Source organism: Maniola hyperantus, chromosome 24, assembly GCF_902806685.2.
Source record: "Maniola hyperantus chromosome 24, iAphHyp1.2, whole genome shotgun sequence".
NCBI classification, from domain to species: Eukaryota; Metazoa; Arthropoda; class Insecta; order Lepidoptera; family Nymphalidae; genus Maniola; species Maniola hyperantus.
Window position 1 is genome coordinate 6,485,320 of NC_048559.1, and position 19,116 is coordinate 6,504,435.

Consider the following 19,116-nt stretch of genomic DNA (forward strand, 5'->3'; position numbering starts at 1 on the left):
TATTTCTAAGTCCAAATACCTAAAAGTTAATAAGTCCTTTACACTGCGACAAGGATCTCTCCGCCAAAGAATTTCTAAGTACTACTTCGTAGTACAATTCCTATTTCGATGCTCTCGGCATTTCAATGACATTGACAGAGTGGCGCTGTTGGAGAACAAACTTGGATGAATAATTACTCTTACTCTATAGTCTGCTTCATGTCTATTGTTTATTATCTACGGTCGTCAAGGGGTCTCGGGTGTTCTTGTTGGTGTTGCTTTGTGGTTGCTTTTGACTGCTTTTGACAGCCCGAGTGGAAGAAATCAAAGAAATTCAGTTCAGTGCCGAAAATCGAAAATGTACAGATTTACAAATCATTTAACGAATCCCAATTTAGTTTTGGTAATTATAACTCAAATATTTCTATTTTCATTAATAAATCACCTTTCTAACATAGTTCATAAAGCAGAACTCATCCTTTAACATTCACTTTGTTTATTTCAAAGAACGATCATGTTTTTGGGTCAATAACATTGTTAAGATGATTTTTACCTTGTTTTTATGTAAAGGACTATTCTTGTTTACTTTTGGGTTTAATTTAATATGTTTAACAAATAGCAAACATTGTTATTGTTGTTGCTTACATAATCGTATATAACGTCATTCTAATTCTTGTAATATAACCTAGAAAAATATATAAAATTATCGATGGTTCGCCGATCAGCTGGTTAATTTAATTATAAAAATAAATTAGTCCAGTTTTTTGACATCAAGTAGCCTTAGTGCTATCACTAACTAATAAAGGTATACTTAGTTCCTTAGGAACTATAATTTCATGTTTGTTGGTACTTTTTCAGGAGGTTACAGCTATAGAATTTGTTTCATGCCTATAGTTTTCTTACTCATGAATCTCTTAATAGCATATAGGCAATTCTAAATTAGCTCTTAGCTTTTGAAAACAAATTAAAGACTGCTATATTTGATGGAATTAGATTTACCATCACTGGGTTTATCCGGGCTGCATCCTGGTAGGGTTTGCGTACTGCAAGTAGTAAGTAATATTGAAACCTACATACTGAATCCTGCATGCCTGAGAGCTCTCCATAATGTTCTCAGAGCTATTTGAAGTTTGTTGATCTATAATGGGCAAGTACTTTCCCATTCTGAGAGGAGACCTAATGATGAATTATTCTTTATAGGTTAGAAAACAAATAGGCGACGGATCATGCGCTGCACTGATAGTGATGCGGTCGCCGCGTCGGCAGTACGCTCAGCAAGAGAAGTGTCCTCCAAATGAAAAGAAGCCTAAATCCAGGAAATTCTTCTGGGGGACAGTTGGTGCGACTGTGTTGACCGGCGCGGCCGTTGTTTATGCTAAGTATGGCATTCATCTCAATATATAAAAGGATTGACTGACTGATTGATCTATCAACACACAGTTCAAACTACTATTGGATGGGGCGGGGTGAAATTTGGCATGCTATTATGACGTAGGCATTTGCTAAGAAAGTATTTTTGAAAATTCAACCCCTAAGAGGGTGAAAAACAGTCTTGAAACTTGTGTATTCCGGACGCCAAATTTGCGGACGAAGTCACGAGCATAAGCTAGTTCATTATAAAAAAGATTAATCAATAAAAATTATGATTTTTATTCATTTTTAAAATAATAAATTATTAACGTATTTCTGCATTAGCTGTATTTTCCTGCAGAAAGTACTCTATTTTTCTGTAAAAAATTTAAAAAAAAATTGTCGTTTATCGATTGTGACGTCATTATTCACCTTCCGTACAACGTGACTTCATGGTAAAAATAAATAAAAAAACATGATTTTCAAAAATTATTCTCTATATAATGAATTCTAGCCCCATAAACTACCGCTATACAAAAAATCACGTAATTTTTATTACTACAGTCCAGGACCCAATTCTGTGTTTATTTGATTGCAGATCAAGCCCCGACGCACGCAACTGGTTGGAGTCAAATGCGCCATGGGCGAACGACTTCGTAGCACTCGTATACCAGGAGAACACAACATATTGGAGCTCCACTGTCAACCAGTTGAGCAAAGCATCCAGTTATGTCAGCAACTTCTTATTTGGGAAGGTCTGTCTTATGATTTATGAGTATTTACTATGTGAGGATGTGATCTAATGATTTTAAACTTATTCATCGTTTAAATTTACGAAGTTAGAAGCTTCGTCAGTATACGCAAAAACGGAAACCTGTGTCGAATATTTTAACATCACTATTATAAATGTCAAAGTGTGTTTGTTTGTTGGTTTGTACTTCAATCACGTCGCAACCAACGGTGCAACGGATTGACGTGATTTTTTGCATGGGTATAGATAAAAGACCTGGAGAGTGACATAGGCTACTTTTTATCTCGGAAAATCAAAGATTTCCCACAGGATTTTTAAAAAACCCAATTCCACGCGGACGAAGTCGCGGGCATCAGCTAGTAAGGAATAAATGTACAAAATTTCAAAAATATTTAATGAAAACTCACTAAGTTATAAGCTTGTTGTATTGAGTCGTTGTCCCACAAAAACATGGTCACCCCAAGCAAGCAGCTGTGAGCGAACGGGACGGCTAGCATCGATCGAGCGCGCTCTCGCTCGCGCGGCTCGTATCAGCTCGTGCATGCCGTCATTCTACTAGGTGTTCAAACTTGCAAGATTTTCCCTTCCATTGATCAAGGAACAGAGCGAATTTGTCTTAAAAGAATATTAGCCAAGTTAATCGTGATAATTAATATTCCCCTTTCCCCTCCAACTAAGCGTAAAACTAAAGTGCAACATATATATAGCGTAAAACTTTCGTTCCGCTCCTTAACCATTGAGCTATCAAGGCTATTTTCATGGGGTAATTCTCTTGTATACATTTTTTTAATCTGATATTTCTAACGGGCTTTTATAGGTCACCTATATGCCAGCCCCATAGTTACAAACTTAATTAAAATCAAACTACATAGTTAAACCTAAAACTATACAATTTGAGAGAATCCTTAACAAATATATACACTTTCATTTTGTTCATTCACTTTTTGCAGGAAGGCGTATCTCCACTCGATTTCCAACAGAGGTCAGAACAAGACCTAGAAAAAGACGCAGCAAAGACTTTCTCTAGCAAAACATACGAATGTGAGTGACATTTGCACAAAACTAATTAATTAAGCAAGAAAGAAAAACTGTTTTTTTTTTCTTAAATTTCTTTTCTTCTGCCACACATCACATGTAATTAATTAAATAATCACTTACAGTAGCTGGCAAGAAATATTGCACACTAGCTTATACTCGCGACTTCGTCCGCGTGGACTACACAAACAAACCCCAATTTTACCCCCGGAGTTTTCGAAAATCCTTTCTTAGCGGATGTCTACGTTATAATAGCAATCTGCATGCCAAATTTTAGCCCGATCCGTCCAGTAGTTTGAGCTGTGCGTTGATAGATCAATCAGTCATCTAATCCTTTTATATATTTAGATCAATCTTTAGAATGAGATTTTGGCTTTGTAGAGACAGAATCAACGCTCTACAAAACCGCTCTCTTTATTAAGGTTGATGTACAATATTTTCTGCCGTGTACTGTATTTACATTATAGAACTCTGCATTTAGTGAGATATAATAAATGAGGAGTGTCTAGTCAAAAACTACTCTATTACTCTAAGGTACTTTTGCAAAACGTTTTTTCATGCAAATACCAGTTTTTAAATAGCCACTTCTCAATATTTACGCATTCTTGCATTATGCTTATTCGTCGATTTTACATGCAGCATCGGATAAGAAACCTTTTCAGAAGAAACCTAACGCTAAAGGTAAATTTTGTAATGGTCCAAACCCACCTACACCGTGCTGCGCGACGCGACGCGGCACGTCAAATTAGATATATTTAAGTTTGTATGGAGCACGCACTCCGCGCGACGCGGCTTGTCAAATACAGTACAAATTACAATGTAAAGTTTTATTTAAATTATAAGAAAGCTTGGGAATGAGTTGCTTGACAGCTTTATGACAGTCCTAATAAGTTTAAGTGATTTTGTAAAATGGTCATAATACCCGGCTGACTTTGTTGTGGGCTCAGACCTGGGCGCGTTTGGAACCCTCGTAGCTTTAGTTTTAAGTTCGCGTAAAAATTATCACCACTATATCATCTTACAAATCCAATAACCGACCATCAAAAAAGTGTAATTTATTACCTATTTTGAATAAATTATGTATTTGACTTTAGTTTGACTTTATAAGGAGCGTACGTGCGTTTGGACCTTAAAAGCACGATCGAAATAACTGTGTTTTGTATTTTAAACATTAGTTATGAATTATGATAATAAATAGCAATATAAGTCCCGCAAATTGCTATTGCGCTGGAACCATGTCTCACTAACATCGAAATGACGTCAACCGAAATAAAAATATACCATCAGCTCGAAACTGCAGTCTAGTGCTGCGTCACTAAAATGGTGGCCACGCGCCTTAGCAATTTGCGGGACTTATAGCGATATCATGCCATCTTTGTCTAACAGTACCACCGCCGCAACTCGAACCATTATATGTCGAAGAGAAGAAACTGGACACGCCCGAAGTTGAAACTCCAGGTTGGTTACCATTTCCTTTGCATGGGATTTAGGGACGTTGAAAGTGCAAAAAAAAACAACCGGCCAAGTGCGAGTCAGACTCGCGCACGGAGGGTTCCGTTCCATTCGACATTTTGCTCGTTAAATCAAAAACTATTATGTATAAAAATCTGTTTAAGAATGTCCAGGTAAAGCCCTTTGATATAGTTATCTTACTTTTAAATTGAAAATAAGTACTAATTATTTGTTCATGAACACATTTAATTTTTTTTGTGATGTAACCACAAATTCACGGTTTTCGGATTTATTCCTTTACTTGTGCTATAATACCTATCAAATTTCAAGATACTAGATCGAAACCGGTTTTTTAACCATCAATTTTAATTAAAATTTTGACATGTACACTCATTTATTCAAAAACTAGCTGATGCCCGCGACTTCGTACGCGTGGATTTAGGTTTTAAAAATCCAGTGGGAACTATTTGATTTTCCGGGATAAAAAGTAGCCAATGGGGCCAATTCTCTTGTACACAATCTCTAAACTAAACTAAATTAACAGGTCTAAATATAGTGCCATCCTTTTCCGCAAGCAACATTATGAAAGGGATAGCAATAGATTTGGACATTGAAAATGACACCATTTTAGTTTAGTTTAGAGATTGTGTACATCAGAATTAGCCACAATGTCACTCTGCAGGTCTTAAACTATACCCATGCAAAAAATCACGTCTATCTGTTGCTCCGTTGCGACGTGATTGAAGGACAAACCAACAAATAAACACACTTTCGCATTTATAATAATTTTTTTTTTGTCGTAAGGTACTGACACCAGTACTTGACTACCATTACAATCTAGCTTATGAGAGAGGCTAATAAGCAATATTATATTGACATAAACTTACTTATACCTAAGAATCGGTCCGTTGACTTAGCTTAGGTTATAGTTAAGATACCTTATTGGAAGACACTTTGTTCTTGTGTTCTTTAAATTGCACTAGCATGATGCTTTCACTTTGTTCGTGTGTTCTTTGATTTGCACTAGTACTACACTTTCACTATAACATTTATAATAATATGGGTAGTGATTTTACATATATCTTTTTCCATAGCAACGGTTATACAGACAGAAAAGTGCGAGCCTCAACAGCCGCCCGTCACAAGGATAACCAAAGACATGGTAGAGCTGGAGCACGACATGCACGAGAACACAAAACTAGCCATAGACAACTACAAGAAGGCCTTGCAGTACTGCAGCAACTACAACAAAGTTTTGTATAAGGTAAACATTTTGATGTCGTATTTTGTAACAACAAAAAATCAACACTGTTGTTGCGTGTTGTAAGGATCTCCAAAGACATGATATTTACGAGACCACAAAACTAGCCCTTGTGCTGATTACAACAAAGCTAAGCTTTTCCACGCACATGCAAACTGTGGAATCAACTCCCTTTGGCGGTGTTGGCGGCGGTGGCGGATTACAACATAGGCTTATTTAAGGGGCGGACCAACAATTCCTGAAAGGCCGGCAAGCATTGAGTGGTTTCTTTGGTACTGCAAATCTTATGGGCGGCGGTGATCACTTAACATCAGGTGACCCGCCTGCTCGTTTGCTCGCCATTTTTATAAAAAAAATTGTTCTAAGACAATTTATTTAAACATGAAGTCGTATTCCTTATTAGAACAGCAAAAATGTAAAAATCTGCGTAGTATTTTTTTTTTAAATTTTGTGATTTGCGATCAGTCTTTTTCAGGACTTCTAGCAAATTAGGTGTAGGTTATTGTTTTGTAGCGGCTGCTCCTTTTAGGAGCTAGCACTCAACTCTTTATTGCCTATCAAGAAGCGAGGTCGAGAATACATTTTCTCTTTAGGCGTCTCGGGTAGTCCTCAATTAGGAGCCTGGTGGCTAGTGGATTCGTATGCATCAGAAGCCATTCTTTGTAGCGTAATATGGAAGAGAAATTTAATAAAGAACTGTTTGTTATGTGACAGGTTGTGGAATCGTCTCCGGACGATTTGGACAGGAAACACTTTACGGCGCTGCAGGGCGCACGGAATGAACGAGACGCTTACCTCACGAAGGCTAAGGAGGCATCTGCTAAGGCCAAGTGTGCTATCGGTATGAACAACCGTCCACCTCTGATGCATTCTAAATATTTTAGTATCTTAAACTATCAAAAATCGTACTAGCTTAGAATGTCAAAGGTATTTTATTTGACAAAAACAGAATCATTTTTCCGTAGAGACCTTGGACCGTATGATAAAAGCGGGCGTGCAGGCGCCGCCAGAAAGTATCGCGGCCACAAACAGATACATCAAGCAATTTCGTGCAGACCTCAGCGACGTTGAAAACCAGTTCAAGGAGTGCCTGAGCCAATCCGTGCTGAGCGACAGGTACTGGAACAAGGTAACTATTTACATCCATCTTTATATGATAGATGGCGCTGTATGAAGTTACATCGCGCTGTTGAAGTTAGTTTAAGTGGTATAGAAGAAAAATTGGACTGAATCAGTGACTGAGCCGATCTCGGCGATGCTGAAAACCAGTTTAAGGAGGTGCGTGAGCCAGACTGCACTGAGCGACTGGATGGCGCTATACAAACACTACACACAATTTTAAATTGCACAAACAATGGAAAGAAGAAAAACTATTTATTTCCACGTTACATGTTAGATGGCGCTGCACGGAGTTAATCGCGCTCTTGAAGCTACCCCAAGCGTTTTTCTAGGAGAAATAGTGAGGTCAGATCATTGAGACAGTCATATACCGTCATAAATGCTCTTATTATGACTATTAGAAGCTTCTGTTATAAATCTGTATCATAATATAATCTACGTAGTATTGGCTTTTGGATCAGTTTTGCTCAAACAACTTTTTGTCTACAGGTGGACCAAGCCGTAAAGCTTACAAGGAAGAGCTGCAAATGATGTTCCCGGGGCTGGACCTCAGTGTCCCGCCAGCTGGAGACAAGGGGGATACCGACCTTCCTATTGATGTATACTTTGAAACAGGTAGTTTCAGAACTCTGCCAATTTTATGAGAGTTCCTTTCAGTTCACGACAGTTAAATGAAACTTTTTTTTTAATAGAGATAGCGAGCAAACCGAGCAGGCGGTCACCTGATGTTAAGTGTTACCGCCGCCCATGAAACATTTGCAGCACCAGAGGAACCGCCGATGCGTTGCCGGCCTTTTAGGAATCTGTTGGTCCGCTCCTTGAATAACCTCATGTTGTAATCTAGTGGAAACTTGTAACAAACCTTGAAGCTTCACCTGTCAAATTAGGCTATGAAATGATAGTACAGTAGCCGGCAGAAAATATTGTGCATCGCACCTTTAGAAAGGGTTAGTGGTTTCGTAGTGCGTTGTCTCTGTCATTAATAAACTACCTCCAGAGATTACGGGGTATTACCCCTCCAACGATTTAAGAAGGATCTTTTAAGTGGCTTATAGATAAATGGTTTTATTCAATCAATGAAATGTTGGCACAGTAGGTTAAGTTGACTCTTATAATATATAATATATAGAATTAAACTTGACTTAGATTGTAAAAATAATTAAAATTTAATGAATTTAACTATGCTAATAATTATTAGAATTTTATTAATTGTGTTATAATAGAAAAAAATTTGCATGCCAGAAATGGCCGATTACATTGATTCTTACTTACCTTAAAAACTAACTACCATTGTGACATGTATTCTAGCAAAATAAAGGATTTATGATTTATGATTGAGACCGACAAAACGTCACATAGGTATGAGTGACAGACAACGCTCTACGAAGTACCCTCTTTTTAATAGTCGATGTACAATATTTCCTGCCGGCTACTGTGCGCTACATAGACGTGGACACTAACAGTTGGCCTTGTCCACAAGTTCAAAGTCGCTCAGCGTGCTATGAAGCGAGCTATGTTGGGTGTCTTTCTGAGGGACAAAATCCGCAACGAGGAAATCCGTCGGAGAACCAAAGTGACTGACATAGCCCAACGAATTAGCCAGCTGAAGTGGCAGTGGGCAGGCCACGTCTGCCGCAGAACCGATGGCCGATGGGGCAGACGTGTTCTGGAGTGGAGACCGCGTATCGGCAAGCGCAGTTTGGGACGACCCCCAACCCGCTGGACTGACGACCTTAAGAAGGTAGCGGGAAGTGGGTGGATGACGGAGGATCGTGTGTGGTGGCGCGCTCTACGGAAGGCCTATATGTCCAGCCGCAAACAGGCTGATTGATTGATTGATTTATTGACTGTGCGCTTCAGGTCGAGAGGTTCGCCGGCTCACTGCAGAGCACGGGTCTCCTCTCAGAGTGAGAAGGGTTTGGCCATAGTCTACCACGCTGGCCATGTGCGGATTGGTAGAATTCACACACCTTTGAGAACATTATGGAGAACTCATAGGCATGCAGGTTTCCTCACCGATTGTTTCCTTCACCGTTAAAGCAAGTGGATATTTAATTACTTAAAACGCACATAACTCCGAAAAGTTAGAAGTTGGCGTAACCCAGGATCGAACCCCCGGAACCTCCAATTAGAAGGCGGATTCCTACCACTAGGCTATCACAGCTTTTTTTAAATTAATAAGTTTAATTTATTCAGATTCAATATTTGCAAAATGAAATCGCAGAACTTCAAACAATAAGGGAATTGAAAATAAATAGGGCCATCGAATGTGAGCATTTTTAAAAACTTTTTTTTTTCCTATTGTTGAGTGCCATTATATTACGATCTAGCCTAATGTATGACTAATAAGTAATTTATCTATCTTAATATATAAAAGGAAAAGGCGAATGACTGACCGACTGATCTACAACGCACAGCTCAAACTACTGGCACAGATCGCGCTGAATTCGGCATGCAGATTAGCTATTATGACGTAGGTGTCCGCTAAGAAAGAATTTTTTCCAAAATTCAACCCCTGAAGGGGTAAAATAGGGGTTAAAATTTGTGTAGTCCACGCGGACGAAGTCGCGGGCATAAGCTAGTTAAATTTTAAACTCAAACTGTGTCTGTCCTTTATCATAATACTAGCTGATGCCCGCGACTTCGTACGCGTGGATTAGGTTTTTAAAAATCCTGTGGGAACTCCGAATATTCCTGGATAAAACGTAGCCTATGTCCTTCCCCGGGTTGCAAGCTACCTCTGTACCAAATCTCGTCGAAATCGGTTGAATGGTTGAGCCGTGAAAAGCTAGCAGACAGACAGACAGACACACTTTCGCATTTATAATATTAGTATGGAAGTGTGGCGGATCGGTTGATCAGAGACCACAGCGGGGAGGGGTGAAGAAAAACACCTTTTTTCTTGTTGGGCGGACGGAGGTCCGCTCGCCTCGAGCCGTAGAGTGGAAGTGCGTAAAATGTTCTGTGGCGAGCCAGTTTTATTCAGTTCGAGGCGCGCGCAAGTCGTAACCACTTATTGAGTAAAAAAGACACACAGATTATTACAATTCAAAGTACTTAATATGTATTGACAAATTAGAGCTTATTACTAACATATTTAACTGTTTAATATAGGGTATTAAAAGTCAAGTAATTAATATGGTTTATTGCTTTGAATTATATGTATAAACTTATATCGGTGGTATATAACACTAAATTGAATTGTAATTCTTAAAGGTATTTCGAGTTTTCTAAAATGTATAAGTACACTTTAGTAATTTGTTTTATTAGGTCACGACGAGAAAGCCATCATTGAGGCAAAAGTGGAAGACATGATCAAGAGAGAGAGATTAGAAAAGGAGAGGGAATTTCAAAAGAAGGTAAAACCAATGAAACTGATTATTTATATTAATGCTTATTTGGTTGTTTAATTTCACGAGTGTTTCTGATATTCAAATCTCTACGCTAAGTTTGGAATTCTTACTTTCATCGATTCTGATGTCTTTCTCTATAAAACTAAAAAGACTTATTTGCATTTTGTAGGGTTCCGTACCTCAAAAGGAAAAACGGAACCCTTATAGGATCACTTTGTTGCCTGGCCTGTCTGGCTGTCAGTCAAGAACCTACAGGGGTACTTCCGTTGACCAAGAATCATGAAATTGGCAAGGTAGGTAGGAGTCTTGTAGCAGACAATCGGGAAAAAATCTGAAAACGTGAATTTGTGGTTATATCACACAAAAAAAATTAAAATGTGGTCATGAACTAATAATTATTATTTTCAATTTTCGAAGTAAGATAACTACATCAAGTGGGGTATCATATGAAAGGTCTTCACCTGTGCATTCTAAAACAGATTTTTATTGATTTTTATGTATCATAGTATTTGAATTATCGTGCAAAATGTCGAAAAATACGACTTGGCCGGTTTTTTTCTTTTAATAATGCTAAAAAGGACGGAAAATTAATTTCAATGATTGGTTGGCCACTCAAAATGGTTAACGCCCATTGAGTTTTTGTCTCTGGCGTCTTTGAACAAAACTACACCTACGAGCATTCTTCAAAACCTTTACCAGCATAATATAGTAGTCGTTTCTTTATACCTCAGAGCCTCAATAGCTCAACGGTTGAGGAGCGGACTGAATTCCGAAAGGTCGCCGGTTCAAACCCCACCCATTGCACTATTGTCGTACCCACTCTACTACTCTCACTAGCACAAGCTTTTCGCTTAGTTGGAGGGGAAAGGGGAATATTAGTCAATATACATTGCTAATATTCTTCAAAAAAATTAAAATAATATCTATCTTTGTTGTAGAGTTTGGAAGTTCAAGCGGAAGCGAATAGAAAGCTTAAGGAACAGATGAAAAAACAGTTCGAAATACAACAAGAGGTCTCGCAAGACAGACTCGCTAAGAAGGAAAAAGAGGTATAGAAATAGAACGATTTTTATTCAAAAAAAACTTTGACAATCTAGTCCATACTAATATTATAAGTGCGAAAGTGTGTCTGTCTGTCTGTCTGCTAGCTTTTCACGGCCCAACAGTTCAACCGATTTTGATGAAATTCGGTATAGAGTTAGCTAATATCCAGGGGAAGGACATAGGCTACTTTTTATCCCGGAAAATCAAAGAGTTCCCACGCGATTTTTAAAAACCTAAATCCACGCGGACGAAGTCGCGGGCATCATCTAGTAAAATTATAAATACTTATATTTAATGTTTATTAGGTAATGGGCAGATTCAGTCGCTCGGTGTCTGAGCAAGTAGAAAAGGAGCGTGTGACGTTCAAGAAGGAACTAGCGGCCATGGCGGGAAAACTACAGGCCATCGAACAGACGCTCAAACGTGAGTAATGAGTATCTTTGCATATCGATTCGATTATCGATTATAGTGACATAATATCGATTTCTGATTCAATAGTGATCCACACAATTTTTTTATTTTTTTTAAATTACCAACATAAAAAATGTTTTACAAATCCAATTTAGACACAGCAATAAACCACGAAGATCGAGTATAATTTTGCATTATATCAATTTCTGATTCGATAGAAGTTTATGTAAATCTAGTATAGGTATAGTCCGTACAAAATGACTCGTCACGCGCCATTTTAACTCGTCATGGGCCAACTGTCATGTCAAAAGTACAGTTCACCTATAAAATAATGTGCCTGTGGGTGTACCGACACCATGTTAGTGAACAGACTATACCATACGGATTTGTTTTGGCGGATTGTAGCGAAAAGCTTGTTGTTCCTTATGTATTTGTTACTTGAAATAAATTTCTACTTATTTTAGCGTTTAAACTATAGAGAGTTTTTTTATATAGAGATAGCGAGCAAACGAGTAGGCGGGTCACCTGATGTTAAGTGATTACCGCCGACCATGAACATTTGCAGCACCAGAGGAACCGCCGATGCGTTGCCGGCCTTTCAGGAATTCGTTGGTCCGCCGAAGGAGTTGATTAAACAGTTTCCATTCGGAGTGATTTCCATTATATATAATATCTGTCAACGGCTGTACTCACGTATGTAGTCGACGTCTCCTTTGAAAAAGGACTCCGGATGGGTTCGAGTCGGGCTGACGTCGACTAAATTCGTGAGTACAGCCATTGACAGATATTCTACAGTAGGTACGATTCAAACGTAAATGCGCCCCTGAAGTTTGCGCACGACGTTGCGCAGAACACACATTTTGGGTGTCCGAGGTCGGGGAGGTAGCGGGGAGGGTAACAGCGCACGTCTCGCTCCTACATTCCCGCCAGTTCCTTGATGCGTCTCTCTCTCGCTATTAACGTGTCTTGTTTGTACAATCGAGTGAGAAGTTACTTTGTTTAAGCTTGCTTAAGCTGAGTGATTTAGTTCTCGAGTGTACCATGCGCAAGATCGCAAAGCTAACTTCACGCAGACGCATTAAGGTTGAATCGTACTATACTTATTTGTTTATTTTACAGAGAGAGCGAAAGCGGAAGCGGAAGCGCGTCGCTCACAGTCTCTATGGGCGGCCGCAGAAGCGTTGCACGCCGCAACCAGGCGGAGTACTCCCGAAACTAAGCTAGACAACGAGATCAAGGCGTTGGAAACCGCTGGTAAGAGTTGAACCCTCTTAAGTGCCTTTCCCTCTCTTCCTCACAACCTTCCCTTCGTCTAGTTAAGCTATGTTTCCATCATCATCATGATCAACCCATCGCCGGCTCACTACAGAGCACGGGTCTCCTCTCAGAGTGAGAAGGGTTTTGGCCATAGTCTACCACGCTGGCCATGTGCGGATTGGTAGACTTCACACACCTTTGAGAACATTATGGAGAACTCTCAGGCATGCAGGTTTCCTCACGATGTTTTCCTTCACCGTTAAAGCAAGTGATATTTAATTAATTAAAACGCACATAACTCCGAAAAGTTAGACGGTGCGTGCCCGGGATCGAACCCCCGACCTCCGATTAGAAGGCGGACGTCCTAACCACTAGGCTATCACAGCTTTTTTTAGCTATGTTTCCGCCATACCAAAAATATGTTCTACAGAGCGGACGCGTCCACCCTCTCATATTAAAGGACCAGCTGATGCCCACGACTTCGACCGCGCGGATTTAGGTTTTTAAAAATCCCGTGGGTAATCTTTGATTTTCCGGGATAAAAAGTATAGCCTATGTCCTTCCCCGGGATGCAAGCTATATTTGTACCAAATTTTGTCAAAATCGATTCAACGGATGGGTCGTGAAAGGCTAGCAGACAGATAGACACACTTTCGCATTTATAATATTAGTATGGATTAGCCCCATACCATAGACGGCGACCAGACGGAATCGGACTCCCGCGCGACCATCGCGCCTCCCTGGACTGACTGACTGTGTTGCTGATCGCAAATCTCGAGAACAGCTGATCAGGTCAGCTGTTCTCGCGATTTCGCTAATTCTTTTTTTAAATAATATTCCTTGAAGTACGAGGATGGTTCTTACGGAGAGAAAAATTTAAAAATTTGAATCGACTGTTAGGCGGTACGAAATTCGCCAGGGCAGCTAGTATATTATAATGAAGCCACTTGTCTACCTTTTAAGCAAACTGATAAAAACTAAAATATATCTTTAGGAAAACTAAGGTATATCTATTTAGGCAAATAGGCTGTATTATAAAAGCTAAGATTTTGTTTCCAGGTAAGGACGACAAACTAGTACAAACAGTATTAAAAGGCATCAACCCTGAAGTACGAGAGAAGGGCATAGTCACTGAAAAAACGCTAAGGGATAGATTCGATACGGTAATCATATTTTATTTTTAGTACTATATTCCAATGTAATTTCTGCGGGAAAATATATTTTATGTTAAAAAACCGGCCAAGTGCGAGTCAGGCTCGCGCAATGAGGGTTCCGTACTACAGCCGTATTTTTTCTACATTTTGCACGATAATTCAAAAACTATGATGCATAAAAATGAATAAAAATCTGTTTTAGAATGTACAGGTGAAGACCTTTTATATGATACCCCACTTGATATAGTTGTCTGACTTCTAAAGTTGAAAATACTAATTATTAGCTCATGACCACAATTTAATTTTTTTTGTGTGAACCCTATTCACGGTTTTCAGATTTTTCCCCAAATGTCAGCTATAAGACCCACCTACCTGCCAAATTTCTTGATTATAGGTCAACGGGAAGTACCCTGTAGGTTTCTAGACAGACGGACGGAAAGACAGACAGACAGACAACAAAGTGATCCTATAAGGGTTCCGTTTTTCCTTTTGAGGTACGGAACCCTAAAAATTAAAAATATTTGTCGTTTACGCCTTGTGACTTCATTAATCGCCTTCCGTACAGTGTGACGTTAATAATTAATTATGTTAAAAATAAAAATTCAATTAAAAAAAATTATCCTCTTTATTAATGAATTCTAGCCCCATGAACTACCGCTATACAAAGAAAATAACATCATTTTATCTTTCAAAGTATTAATTGGTGTGTTAGGTGGAGAAGACGGCCGCCAAAGTGGCTCTAGTCGGACGTGATGGTGCCAGTCTACCTGTCTACTTCCTGTCATGGCTGCAATCCAAACTAATATTCCAGAAGGTCAGTAAAACATGTACAGTCATCATCATAAACCGATAGACGTCCACTGCTGGACATAGGTATCATGTAGGGACTTCCATACGCCCGCCTGAGTCCAGCAGCTGCCTGCGACTCGCCTGATGTCGCCCATCCACCTAGTGGGGGGTCTTCCAACGCTGCGTCTTCCGGTGCGAGGTCGCCATTCTAGCATCGTGGGACCTCAACATCTATCGGTTTTTCGAACTACTTGCTCTGCCCATTGCCACTTCAGCTTCGCAACCCGTTGAGCTATGTCGGCTACTCTAGTTCTGCTACGGATCTCCTCATTTCTGATTTGATCACGTAGAGTAACTCCAAGCAAGCCCTCCATTGCTCTCATTGTCTGTCTCTTGTGGGGACTGTCTGTCCTTTTCATATTAATTAGCAACAAGAGGATGCGAATACTCTAAAATTTAGTTGTGCTCAAAATCAGTACCATTGTCAAAATTGTAAGTTTTTAAATACTCTAAAATTTAGTTGTGCTCAAAATCAGTACCATTGTTAAAATTGTAAGTTTTTAAATACTCTAAAATTTAGTTGTGCTCAAAATCAGTACCATTGTTAAAATTGTAAGTTTTTAAATAGGTACTCTAAAATTTAGTTGTGCTCAAAATCAGTACCATTGTCAAAATTGTAAGTTTTTAACTACAGCGACTTAGGCTGTATGCCGTTCTTGGCCTAACGGTTAAGACGTCAGAGTCCTACCTGCTGAGTTTGCGACCAATTGGGTATTTGACTCAAATTGTTTTATTACTTTATTATAAACTAGCTTATGCTCGCGACTTCGTCCGCATGGACTACACAAATTTCAAACCTATTTCACCCCTTTAGTGGTTGAATTTTCAAAAATCCTTTATTAGCGGATGCCTACGTCATAATAGCTATCTGCATGCCAAATTTCAGCCTGATCCGTCCAGTAGTGAGCTGTGCGTTGATAGATTAGTCAGTCAGTCTGTCAGTCAGTCAGTCAGTCAGTCAGTCAGTCAGATCACCTTTTCCTTTTATATATTTCGACTAGGATAAAAATAATGACGTAAACAGAAAAAAAATAATTAAATCGATCAAATAAAAAAGTTATAAGCATCTAAATATTTCTGATTAGACAGAGATAGCGATATAGCATTTTGACGTCACACCTTACTAATGCCATAGTAGCTTCGTGCGGTTTCATACAAATTTTCGTTTTGCGAGAAAGGGATAGAAGACCAGCTCCCACTCCAAAATTAAAATGCATGTAACTTTGTAAATCTTTGTTGGATTTTAATATTTTTTTCAGCGTACGTCATTATTTTTATCCTAGTTTATAATAAAGTTATAATATTTATCAAGTTCAAAAGTAGGAAAATACCCAATTTATTGTTAGATTATTTATAGTTCAATAAGTTGAAAGCGAGTTATTTCTTTCCATCTCAGTTGGCCGAAATCCCTAAGGATGAGCTAGACAATCAACCAACAGACTTTTCCAAATTGGATACCTTTGACATCATTCAACGAGCCAGGTAAGCTTCTGATATTCCTTCGTCCGCGTGGATTTAGGTTTTCAAAATCCCACGGAACTCTTCGATAAAAACTAGCATATATCGGTATACAGGATGCAAGCTATCTCTTTACCAAATAAATTATGTCCTCCCTGACGCAGTGGTGAGCGCTGTGGTCTTAATAGTGGGAGGTCCCGGGTTCGATTCCTGGCAGGGGTTTCGAATTTTATAATTTCTAAATTTCTGGTCTGGTCTGGTGGGAGGCTTCGGCCGTGGCTAGTTACCACCCTACCGGCAAAGCCGTGCCGCCAAGCGATTTAGCGTTCCGGTACGATGCCGTGTAGAAACCAAAGGGGTATGGGTTTAATAAAAACTGCCATACCCCTTCCAGGTTAGCCCGCTATCATCTTAGACTGCATCATCACTTACCACCAGGTGAGATTGCAGTCATGGGCTAACTTGTATCTGAATAAAAAAAAAAAAAAATGTCCACGACTTCGTCCACGTGAAGTTAGGTTTTATAAAAATCCCGTGGGAATTGTTTAGTTTTCCGATACAAAAAGTAGTTCATCTGTGTTCATTCCAGGGATACAAGCTATCTCTGTACCAAATTTCATCAAAATTGGTTAAACGGATGGACCATGAAAATCTGGGAGACAGACAGACAAACGGCCGGACACACTTTCGCATTTATAATATTAAAATTTGTTTTTTTACCATCTTTTCAGGTACCACATGGACCACGGTAACCTTTCAATAGCTTTACGTTATGTAAACCTTCTGCAAGGCGCTCCCAGAGCCATAGCAAAGCCGTGGTCGGACGCCGCGCGCCGCCATCTTGAGATTAAACAAGCCGCTGAAGCTGTCATGGCGCACGCATCCGTTTCCGGATTATTGTACCTCTAGTCTGACAGTTCCGGAAATTGATATCGAGTCGAAACACATTCGTATCGGGATCTTTGAGTAATGATACTTGAAATAAATGAGACAAACGTAATCGCTTATTTGTTTTCGAACAAAAATCACAGATAAAATTAAAAATAGTAAACGTTTTAGTTGGAATTGAGTTTTGATTTACAGCATCACAAGTAACTACAATGTAATAAATAATAAATTGGCGCCTAAAATATCAAATTAGATAATATGAAACGAAAATGAAATGTTATAAGATTCTTGAGCTAGAAAAATTTAACTTTTTTATGGATGCATATTTTCCGGATTTTGACGGAGAATTTTGCATCAAGTAATAACGTAACTACATAAAGTAAATCGAGTATAATAACGTCACTTCTTAAAGTAAATTAAAAAATATTACTGCTCATATTGAAAGGAAATCGCAGATAAAATAAAAATAGTAAATATTTTCTGAAATCCGGAAATATATTATTTTAACTAAAAATGCTGTTAAAAATTGCCTATAGATATTTTGTTACAGGCCGTTTTTTAATTTACAGATCAGATAGAAGCATTTCGACACCATTTTAAAATGTAAGCTTCTTAATTCTATCCGAATTAGCTATTTGGTTCCGGATTGTTTATTGTACTTTGGTCTCAGAATTCCGGAAATCAAAATGCTAAATAGTTATTTTGATTCTAACTTCTTTGCTAATGAAAAGTGTTTGATTGTATAAGATTATAAATTATTTATTTTCTAAAGAACAATACAATGTACCTAGTTTATGTTACATTAGTTCAACAGGTATGACGGGTAAAGGAACTTAAAGAAATGTTAAGCATAAAAGGAGGTGTTTCTGAAATAAAAAGTATGCTATTTATTGTTATATATTTTATTAATTACATATATTATTTAAAGTTACATAATATTGTGAGTTCATCCTACACAAAACAAAAGTGATTTGATTTGACGACTTTGTGATTTAAAAAAATGGGATAAGTATATCAAAAGTTCAATCTATAAAACTGCCATAAGTTTAGTTATTGAAAAACTTTACGGGAATGTAGCGTAGATCCAAATTAAGTTTTCCACCTACATTAATGCATTTAATTGAAACTGAAAAATGAAGCGTCATATACCCCTTAGTTTATTGAAATTGTTTGTAATAAATGCACTGTGGTCATTTTAGAAAGCTGTGTAAATATAAAACTTGTAATACTGTGTAATTTAAATTAGAGAATGATTTTTATTTGTATGGTCGTTTTATTCTATTGTCGATCTCGAGTAATATAATTTGTTTAAAAAAAATCTATGAATCATATATACTTAATATTACTTAATTACTTAAATTGCAAAACTAGTGAATATACGCAATACACTCAATTCGGGTTTTATAATATTCAATTCGTCGATAACCGATAAGTTTTTTTTTAAATAAGAATATTAGCCATGTTAAATGACTAATATTCTCCTTTCCTCTCCAACTAAGCGTCAGGCTTGTGCTAGGAGTAGGTACGACAATAGTGTCTCTCAGTCGCATCCGATATCCGGGATCCTGAGACGTCTTATACTTGACGCGGACGGCACCGCTGGGTTTTTTAGTGGGTATGCTGATGGCGGTTAAACAAACCGCGAGTGAGTCCCACATACCCGCCCTTGTGCGGCATTAGGCATGCCGCACAAGGGCGGGTAGCATTTTTACCAGCGAAAAAAAAAAAAAAAAAAAAAAGGTACGACAATAGTGC

At 38.4% G+C, this 19,116-nt stretch overlaps 1 protein-coding gene across 1 annotated transcript; it reads left to right on the forward strand.

The window, feature by feature from the left end:
* Positions 1–250: 250 nt before the first annotated feature.
* Positions 251–18,624, forward strand: LOC117993424 (MICOS complex subunit Mic60-like). The gene is given in 21 exon segments (XM_069507025.1): positions 251–382; positions 1,180–1,358; positions 1,928–2,084; positions 3,031–3,121; positions 3,755–3,796; positions 4,502–4,573; positions 5,662–5,831; positions 6,543–6,669; positions 6,794–6,957; positions 7,259–7,269; positions 7,447–7,501; positions 7,503–7,562; positions 9,144–9,216; positions 10,218–10,306; positions 11,239–11,349; positions 11,650–11,767; positions 12,875–13,009; positions 14,072–14,175; positions 14,879–14,980; positions 16,412–16,497; positions 17,205–18,624. Coding segments are annotated over 21 exon segments (2,169 nt in total). The 5' UTR covers positions 251–337; the 3' UTR covers positions 17,383–18,624.
* The last annotated feature ends 492 nt before the right edge of the window (positions 18,625–19,116 follow it).